A 10,993-nucleotide genomic window follows, 5' to 3' on the forward strand; every position below is an offset into this window, starting at 1 on the left:
TATTATTTTTTTAAATCAAAAAGCAACCCTGACTATGCATGTACAACGTTTCAAAGTATACAGTACAAGAATTTTTTAATTTAGCATGTAGCGTCTTTGAGATATATTTTCGTCAAAAAGAAAAAAGTCCATATTAAATCAGACGTATCGGACTACGTTCATACGGAATTTTGACCCATTGGGACTGATAGTTTTCTCAATATGAGACTTTGAAAGTGACCCTTTATGATGGCGTCACATGCCCTACGAAGACGTCGTCTTGACAACACTTGTCAATGCACATTTTTGCATTGTAGCCTTGGTTTGTACCAAGTTTGAAGTCAATCAGGTGAAAGAAAGTGTTAAATTTTGGAAGCGGAATGACATTGTAAATATTTTTTAAAAAAAATCAAAAAAAAAATCAACCGATGACGTCATGGTGACGTCCTTTCGAATTTTTTCATACTAGTACCATTATCTAGCTATCCACTAAGTTTCATGACAATCGGACTTTCCCTTATATGTGTTTTCAAAAATCGCATTTTGATGACGTCATGATGATGTCACACATTTAAAAAAAAATTGTGCATATACCTATTACCTAACAAACCAAATACAAAAAGAATTTTGAATTTTGGATGTTGCGTTCCTGAGATATGGCTTAAAGGTCCAAAACTTTAAAAATGCATATAAAATCGCACGATGATGTCACCTCAATTTTTACCTATAACACATCCCGGTCTGCACCATTTCAAAATAGGGGTGGATCAATGAAATCCTTACAACTTCTTTTTCAAAGTCTCTGTCGTTTTTTATTTGTTGCAGTTTTTTGGTAGTCTTTGACCTGATGTTTTCTTTGAGGTCTTCGAATTTTTTTAGCTCTGTCGTAATCAATTGAAACTCTTGGTGAGGGATGTCGCCATCGTTGATGCCCTGAGACACGTATTTTTTTTAGTATCGTATTGAGCTTGGCGTCTGCCAATATTTTGATCTGGTCTTGCTTTTTTGACTTTGTGGACCATCGCTTGGACGCATATCTAAGCGAAACGCCAACACCAATAGCGCTATAAAAGTTCCGTCCAACACGAATCCAACGGGAGCAGTGATGATCCCCAAGATAGCGGGGATATACTGACCGCTGCCGATATAATCGTGGTGATCAATCTCTTTAATATTTTGTAGGTGAGCTCAAGATCATCTCTCTCTTTTAACTAACCGCCCCCAATGCTACAAAATACTACTGAGGAGTAACCTGTAGTATGCATTTCTTTCCATACAAGTGTGCACAGCACATGTAGTATTCTGTGGTATTTGGTACTTGACCCCCAAACAGCCCTTTGGGGGTTAGGGTTAAGATTTGAGATTGGATCTCTTTGATCTTTTTGAGTCTGTACATCTTTGTTTCTCTGTTACTATTTAATGACAGCGAAGCTGCAGCCAGAGGCTGTAACGACAGCGTGGTTACGCTGTAACCGATGAACAGGTAGATCGTTGGAAATCAAATCCCATGTCGTTTTATCAAAATCAGTTACATTTTGCGACATACTGCACCACTACGCGTTGCGGCGTTGGACTCGATCTTTTAAACGCGAGTAACAAATATGTTTTCATCTGTATTGTAGGTCAGCAAGATCTTGTATGACATGGCCGTGCCTATACTGGGGGACGACGCATTTAACGCTCTAGACAACAACTATAATCGCAGAGCATTTGTCGACACCTGTCAATTGTTTGGTATCAATCAAAATAAATCTTTTAAACAGACGAGAGACCCGGGGTCTAACGGTTTGGGTACCCAATACATCTTTTATAACTGCGGCTTTGTGGCTAATACGATAGAGCATTACCCAACGATGACAAACCGTTACGTGCCTTGGATGGTTATTGACGTTGAACAAGATGACGTCGTCAAAACAGCTTGGTTAGATTTTATACCCCGCACAAGTTCGTTTAAGAGCGCGGGAACTACAAAGATCAACGAATTGACCAGATCGTACGTGTACGCTTTACTAGGTTTGCAGGCTGGTAACTCGGTCTCGTTAAATTTGTCAAAAGAGTTCACTTCTATGGTTTTAAAAGATTCTTTTGGACACGCATTGACTTATTTTTCCAGCGATGACGCCATGAATTTAAATGAGTATGTATCGCAGTTGACCGATCAATAACGACACATACTGTTCTGAATTTTTAGCGATCGATGTCTCCTACCTCTTTTTCGTTTTTGTGAACTGAAATACCCTGCATGATTAAGTGAGCGTCATAACTTTGTAAATTGTGTATGACGACAGGTCTTTTAGACTGCAGTAGGCATGCGCCGCTCCTCTGAATTTACCCGTGATGTGACAGTGGTCTCTTACCTTTTTAAATTTGTTTGTTTTCTTTTCGCAGTTGACGCATTTAGACTCGCGGTATCCCGTTTTGTTTTGATACTAGTATTTGTTTTTTCTTTTTTTTTCGTCTTGGGTTTCTCGGGTTTATCGCACTGACAGTCGGTTAAAAACTTGGCATAAATTCATTTTTCGCAAATCCAACACGTGTCCGAGTTATCGTAATCAATTTTGTCTCGCTTGGTAAATATCATGGGTACTGGAGATTTAAATACTTTTTTGATGTCTTGTTCTAATTCTAACAGTTCGCGTACAAACTTGACTGTAGAGTCCTCACCCCTGTAAGTCTCTTGATACACATGTTCGCCGTCGCATCTGACGACGACCAACAAATAGCCACTAGCTCTTTGAACGTGAGTCTTGCGAGTGTGTGTTGCACACTCGGGCAAGGGGATTGTTATTTCTAGCATAGATTCAAGATCGTCGTAAATGACAAATGGTGCCTATTGTTTTTCCTGTAGTTTTAAATTCTAGTATCGGTGTGTTCAATACTGGCTCATCATTTTCATTGAGTACGGGCTGACTGTTTTAGTATTTTTGTTTACTGGTAGGAAATATAATCTTAGACGGATGTGCATCTACACCCTTACAATCGACGACGTGACTGTCTAAATTAGCTTGAGTGGTAAAATGACATAGACATTGATGACAAAAATATTTCTTGTGTTGGTCTTTCATGTTGCTGGCAAATAATCTCGAAAAGTGTTTCATCCAACAGTAGTGAAAATTAGCGCCTTGGGAAAACGCAAGTCTACCGGGGTACCTTCGTTTTTAGACACATATAATGGAAATATGTTATCATCGTCCGTGTAACTGTATACGTTTATCTATAAATTATTTTGTCTTTCTATCCTGGGTATCTGATCAACCGGTGTGGGAAAGTCTACGCCTTTAAAGTTTAACCCGTCGTCTGTAGTGTAGAGATCCTCAGTCTATGTTTGTTGATCAATCTTGTGATTGTTTTCGATTTGCTTTTTGACTTTGTCTGTGTACAACCCCAAGGCCGCTCTCAAGCTTCACCTCACTCACTCATCGTCTGTGTGTTTAACGTTGACAATCAAGTGTTTCATTTTGATTTTCATGGGTAACTCGATGTAAGAACTACCTCTGAGTGGTTGTATTGATTAGTATTGACGTAAAGCGCGAGTATCTTGTCAAGTAAAACCCAACCCGATCCCTATATTTTTCATCCTTTTTAAATATCTCGTCGATTTCTTGTATTAATCTCTGTTTTACTTGACTGTGATTTAAAACTACTCTCTGCTTGCTGCAATGTTTAGCTTCTATAGCGTTTCGAGAATTTCGTCCGGATTGATTTTAAAGTATCTTACTTTGGGTGCTATCTCGAATTGTAAACCCTTCAACTCTTTCAATTCCGACTTGATTTTATTTACTATCTGTTCCGTGTGAGTATAAAAAAACTTGACTAAATCTTTGTTAAAAAGTTTAAGTCTCAGTTCAGTTAGGTGATTTTATTTTTCGCCAAGTTTTTAAATTGACTCTCGTAATCTTTTATAACCTCGATGTAGACTTTACTAGAAAGATTCACATTTCGATTGAATGGAATATTATATCGTTCGACGTTATCCTTTAACGTTCCTTTGTGCCATCTGTGATATCCTCTAGCCAACGGTCTGCTGGTACAGCTCTCCATTTATTATATATCTAGAAAATATTGTTTTGTTTCATTTTTTTTGAGGTCACAAAACAACAATAGCGAGCCGCGTGACTAACTGCGTCGAGCGTAAAAGGGGATTTCCCTTCTTTGTTGAGCAAATTTTTCAAGGTCACTCGCGTGGCAAGTCCGGACACGTTGAGCCTTGCGCAGGGATTTTCCTACTTTTGTTCAGCAAATTTTTGAATTTTTGAGGTACTGGCCCAGACTGATAGCTTTTGTTCTTGAAGCGGCCCCCTACTAGGTATTTTTGTAATACACACCTGTCTTGCATATTATCATGAATTTTCTCAAACTTTTTGGATGCATGCTCATGGCATCATCGCATAAATTTCAGCAAAAAACTATATTTATCTCATCTAAGAATATTTCACATACATCTAGTAGGTCAAATTTCAAATCAGATCGCATGAAAATGTTTGTCAAGTGGGATTAAACTTATGCCATGGGGCCCAGTTTGTTGCCATAACAAATTTTGTGAGATTTCTGTGCAGTGCTGTGTATTCAACCACAATCTATACTGTGAGTGTGGGGACTCAGCAACTTGTAAAGCGATATGCTGATCAGGAAGGAGGATCATTTGTGTCAGTGTGGGACATACAGATGTTGTTGCTCATTTTCATTGAATCATTGAACTCTATGCTCATGTTCACTAGTGATGAAATATCCTTTGTACATATTTGGCTGTTCTTGCTGAAACAGCCTTTGTTTTCATTAAGATTTTTTCCCCTTTTTTCTTCTATTTCAGACTCCTGCCATAGCATTTGTACACATTTTCATTGTGCATGGCATTTTGGGCACTTTAATCAATCTGATTGCCTTTATACTAGGCTCACACATAAATCAGCACCTCCAGATGTGCAACAAATGTTAACGTCATCATGACGTCACTTCACGTGTCACGTGACATCACATTAAAGGTGCATATTTTGGGTTCCGATTGGGTTGAAACTTGGTATGTATTTTGACCGGGATGTGTTATAGATGCAAATTGAAGTGACGTCATCACATGTCATGTGACATCACATTAAAGGTGCATTTATCTATGGCCTATATCTACAGAACTATAGGTCCGATTTGGTTGTAACTTGATGTGTACCTAAACCTGGATGTGTTATAGATGAAATGGTTGGCCATTATAAACCCTTAAAGAATTTGTGTACATAACAACGACCCTAGAATAACAATTTATGTGTATACCTTTTGTATGTTTTATGTGACAGGTGCAACTGTGACAAGTGTAAGTGATAGATATGTGCGGCTACGGTGGGACACATTCTACCAGGGCGAGTACTATGAACCATACTATATGGAGCTGGAATTTAAAGGTCAACTGCAGGTGTATCGACACACATTACCACACTTTCTACAACTGACAAACATTGTTGATGAACATTTGAATGAAGAGCTGACCTACTTTGTGGATGAGATTGGTGATTTATTGAATGCATATGTGTCCAGAAGGCAGCAAGTTGCACAGCTGAAGGTACGGCATACATGTATTCACAGTATCATAACAGACATCTTAAATCACAGTCATGTTAGATGCATGAAAGTTCAGTCACTGTGAACTAGTCATTTACAAGTCATACAAAAGCATAATTTCTTCATTATACTGCCTGGTCATCAACAATTTGGACTGGTTGTGGTTAGTATCAAGTAGTGGTAAAAGCCTAAATTGTTTGAAATGGGTATATTAGTGATTCCAGGGCTAAGGTCTCTCTCAAGTGAAAAATGGCCTTTTTTACAATTTTTCTGTCATGGGGGGGGGGGGGTCCCTTCTGCACCCCCATGGATCCGCCACCGAGTCTGGTTCTCTGACCTTACAATTCTGTGATGTCCATGACTTGCTCCATTTCGTCAAAAGTAGAGTGAGGGAACCAGACTACAAGAACAACATTTTTTTCGTGGTTTTTTTAAGCATCCATGAACAAAACTTTGAACAGGTCAGTGTAACAATATTTGCTATAAAATACACACTTTAAATCTGTCCGTTGCTGAAAATTACAGCAAAAGCAAATGTTGTTTATTGCCTTTAACAGTTGGATAATCCAATTGGTAAAGCAGTGGAATGGTAATCCAGAGTTCTTTTGTTCTAGTCTTGGTTCAGCTGTTCTTATCCAAATTCATGTGACGTAGAGTATAGACTTTTCAAATCTTATTCAGCAGTGACGTCTGGATATTCATACAAGATGGCGCAGTCATTCATATTTACACATAGGCACTTTTTCCCCAAAAAACAGCTGGACCATTCCTCTAGCATTGCTGGAGACATTCGTCATAGTCAGTCATTGGACTATGTACAGATAACCTTTCTGTCCAGTAATGGAAGTTGCAGTCCGCTGACAGTAGATCTATATTACGGAAACTTACATGCTACACGTCCAACAAAAGTTCTTCTTGCTGATAATGACAGTAAGTTTATATTCAATGAAATAAATTCATTCTTTTACTCGTACTCGGTACTAGATATTGCTTATGTACTATTTTGGGAATAATCGTAATCATACTTGGTAATGTGAAAATTGAAGTCATGTCAAATGAAATTTGCCATAAGTTATGGAGGAGGACATTGCTATCGACATCCTCAAGCCCAAACAGGACAAGATTGTCAGGTTGGACACAAAATGGATGCTACATGCACTTATGCATCCATTGGTTCTTTTTCTGTGTTCACTTGAGTGTGGTAACTTACGAGGCTGGTGTTTATGCAATTGCTTTCTGTGGCATACACGTCTAAACTTACCTGTATTTTCTGACATTGTACATAGTTTGTAAGTTTAGTGTTATCCAGAAACAACTTTACGAATTGCAATGCCCTCTATATGACTGTGATTGATCTACAAATTAGTAGCAATAAATGCATATTGATGTGTTGATTGCAGATGACAGCATAAACAGTGATCCATCTCTTTTGAAGAAGCTACAATCTTCATTGAAGCACAGAGAGCTATCCAAGGCAATATCATCAGCAACAGGCAACGTTTAAGGGTTCCTAACTGATCTGATCAAGTGTGATGGACGTGATCAAGCTAAATGAGTCGTTTGTCAGGAACTTTTATTTGGAGATCCAGGCCAAAATAGGGCCACTTCATCACATCACTTTATCACATCTCTTGGTGTTCCGACTTCCATAATTTTTGAACTAAAGATGGTATCAGCATGCGGTTTTCACAGCAGTAATGCTGAGATTGTGCTCTTTTGAAATCTGTAAAAAAAAAAATTGATCAGGGATAACAAACGACTCATTTAGCTTGATCGCATACTTCACTGTTTTTATATAATCCACCTTTCAGTGAGAACCATTTGCATGTTTTAGCATGAATTTTGAGCCAATGACAGCTTTCTGTTTCTGGGTTCTGTGTGCGAACAGACCGGAGAGGGCAGTATTGATCACTTTCAAGAGCCCCATGGATGGCACACACCGCATGAGCGGACTGGTTCGTTTTAAAATGTAATGAATCATCGCTATCTGATATCACTAATTATCTTCTGTTATTGTTGATGTGTGTATCAATGAAAGAAAGCAGAGTGTGGAATTGTTACTGGTAAACCTTGGATGATAAAGAGCATATAGCTGGATTGTAGGCAATTCACCATTCTGGCACAAAATAAGTTGGTGGAGCTTGTCATCACTGAGTATACATCAGGTTAAAAAACTAACAAAAGTATTTTCATTAACCTTTACCCCAAGGTGATTTGGACTGGGGGGGGGGGGGTGATTTATTTCTGTGTGTGATAAGGAAGGGTAGGAGTAACAAGTTTGATTGAATTCTATACAATTTTGAACTGGCTGTCTGTTTAGGACATAATATACAAATATAATTGTACAATGAGTGTGTTCGATTACTTCCCTCGTGCTTACCCGTACCTTTCATCTTGGGTATAGATGCACATGTGCAATCCGTAGCAATAAACGAACCATCTACAGTTACTCGAGGGCGAGTCATAGCAACCGGCCCTGGTCAAGAGGTCATGTGGCAATTAAATCCACTTTGCAAATTATGGATTTGATCCGTCGAAAGTGAGCCATACTATATGTGCTCTTCCAAAGTGAACAAGAAGTTCCGGGTATGTTTAAAATAAACTTACTTGCCTCCCGTTGTCTAACACTAGTGTGAAGTGAAGCTGACACACTTTTGAATCCACCGCCGCTGCGTTAGACTTAGCTGCCATGTTACCCATTGTATTGTGGAATACTTACCTATACGTAACCGGCTCAGCTGGTCGGTCACTTCGGCCAGGCTCGAGTAAATTGAATGTAGTCGAGCTTGCACAATTTGGCACGGGGGAAGTGATTGAATGCAGGGATTGCATGCGCTGATCAGGCAGCATCATGGCAATGAAAATGATTTTGCTTTTGTTCCTAAAACTCATTCTGTTGCAGGAAATGTTAACTTAAAATTATGTGGCTCTTCATACAACATGTTATGTAATTTATTATCATGCTTGGTCATATCAATGGAAAAAGGGAATGGGAACAAAATCTGTAGTAAGACATTTTATTACGACACCAAAAATCCCTTTAGGCCGTAATTATGTACATGGTATAATATGCAAACATTTGATACCTGTTACCCCCAAAATACATGTATTTGGTTCACACAAAAAGTAAGAACAAAATGGATATGTTGAGTTTAACCCTCCACCAGAATTCCAGAATACTGAATTGTTAAGCACATGTAACATGAGAACATACAAAATGCATGAAAGTATCTGCAGTTCATGAATGCTGTGAGGATTTTGTCTCTTGATAGTTTCTTGAAAGACTCTGTAAAATAAAGGCTTTCAGACAGAGATACGAGAATCAGGATTATTAAAACCCACACGCACAGATTCTGTATCTTGATTGGCCGAGAGAGAGTCACATGCATGGTATGTATTTACTATTTTTGCTATCTTGCTGTGCACAGCCAAACAGACTATGCGCGTAAAGCAACCTTTTTTATAGAATGGTCCATGGATCACAAAAAGAGGCTAGTTTTACTATTACACTTGAAACAGTCGATTTTTACCCAGCCAGTGAGTAACCTATATGTACACATACCATATGGTGGAGAAACTTTTGGCAAGAACTTCTGGTTAGTGACTTAACCCTGACTAAAATAATTCCTATCGTCTTATTTTGTCTCATATGGAAATAAATTATGGATACCTGCACTGGGGCAGACATTTTCCTTGCAGCATTTAAACACTGTACAAGTCGTTTCTCCCCATTAGTGACATTTTCTCATGACTTGCTTGCCTGGTAAAGGTGTACCGGTACTATGTGTTATTTTTGAGTTGTATCCCCATAAATAAGTGTACATAATGGGTAAAACAAAATAAAACTGCGTTTGGTACAGCGACGTACAGTACATGTATGTTTTTATTTCATTTTCAAGTTGTCTAGCATACAATAGTTATTCACTGTTAAATGAGACATCAAATGAAAAGAAAACCACCCAGGTCGAGGTATTTAGTTATACATTACAGTTTAAAATTATTTGCAGCCCCAAAATAATTAAGGCATAATATCTTTTGTGCAGTGTAGGCGCAAAAGCAACTCAAAATAATGGGCCGGGGGGGGGGGGGGGGGGGGGGGGGGTCTTAAATTAACGAACATACATTCTCTGAGGAAATTGAATTTGTTGAAGAGCACAATCTGTATAACTATTAAGATTTACATTGGCAGTTTGCACAATTGTTGTATTACTCGCTGTATTCACCCTGTAGGACACAATATTGCACATGCATGGAAAAGAAATAGAGCCTTAACACAGGCCAGCTAACACTCGCAAGCTTGGTAGTCCTAGGTTGCATACATATGAATGAAGAGAACTGGGGCATAAAATAAATTTTTCTGAGGAACACATTGTGTGCAAATATCTTATCTTAAATGTATGAAAACTATTCCTTTTTTAAATAATTTCATTGAAAAATGCACTTAAATATTAAACAAATTCCATGCTTTTCTCTGTGGCCAACTGAGGGTGCTGTTGCTGTGATGTCAATTCAAGATGAGACTATTCAGTTTACATGGTTTAGGGGTTTTCTGTTCAAATTATGAACCCCAAAAATTGCTCATTGAAAACAGTGGGAAAAGTTTGCTCGTTTGGTTGCTGCCATGTACTGATACAACAAATCACCAAAGAATATATTATTTTACATTGGCAAAATATCTAAAATTCTGGCAACTTTCAGTGCTGAAATAGCTGTAACATTGAGGGTTTTGCCTGAAATAACATCACACTTTTGATCATGAATATGGAAATTGCATTCGCATAAATTTAAAGTAAACCCCAAAAGGCACCAAAATACCCATGAAAATGGCAAACCGAAAATTTAAAATAAGGTTAAATGGGAAACAAAGGTGCATTTCCGTTGCATTGCATGGTCCTTCAAACATTTGCATTTTTTTCTCAAGCACTTATCAATACCATTATGTATGTGATTGGTCTCACCACACAACAGATCGATGCCTGCCTGGACTGGCACTTATACACTAAAGGATAAGTAGGAAATGGAGTATGATGATACTGTAGTAAATTCAGTATATGACACAGTTGTGTACATACAGCAGGGGCAAGATTGGTGGGAAATGAAAAATTCACAAAGTAAACTGCAGAGCATTTAAGGGTCACAGATTATTTTAAATAAAAATGTTTAATAAAACACCAACCGGTTTTAAACACTTTTCCCCTGTGTCCAGGGTGTCACAAGGAATTTGGACTCCTATGGAATCTGGTCCCTTTGACCTTTTTATTGGTTGAACCCTCGCACATGACCAGTCACTCTCCTAATTACCTTAACTTAGGTCTGCACAATATTAATAATTACAAGAGATTCGCGTTTGTTGAGTTACAACACAGAGTTGTCGGGCTCGTATCTATTTATTGTCATAAACTTTGCCACAATAATCATCTGAAAATTCATTTTAAACATGTTTCAACCTGCCACTAGAGGGCGATCT

At 38.3% G+C, this 10,993-nt stretch overlaps 1 protein-coding gene across 3 annotated transcripts in view; it reads left to right on the forward strand.

Moving 5' to 3' along the window:
* The window catches only part of LOC119724473 (centromere protein O-like), a 30,919-nt gene extending 23,761 nt beyond the window's left edge, over positions 1-7,158 (forward strand). For all 3 annotated transcript variants that reach the window (XM_038195532.1, XM_038195533.1, XM_038195534.1), the window contains exons 5-7: positions 5,265-5,527; positions 6,285-6,456; positions 6,927-7,158. In XM_038195532.1, coding sequence (XP_038051460.1) covers positions 5,265-5,527; positions 6,285-6,456; positions 6,927-7,030 — 539 coding nt within the window. In that variant the 3' untranslated portion in view covers positions 7,031-7,158. The remainder of the gene's footprint in view (positions 1-5,264; positions 5,528-6,284; positions 6,457-6,926) is intronic.
* Positions 7,159-10,993: the final 3,835 nt, after the last annotated feature.

This window comes from Patiria miniata, unplaced genomic scaffold, assembly GCF_015706575.1.
Source record: "Patiria miniata isolate m_02_andy unplaced genomic scaffold, ASM1570657v1 HiC_scaffold_18, whole genome shotgun sequence".
NCBI classification, from domain to species: Eukaryota; Metazoa; Echinodermata; class Asteroidea; order Valvatida; family Asterinidae; genus Patiria; species Patiria miniata.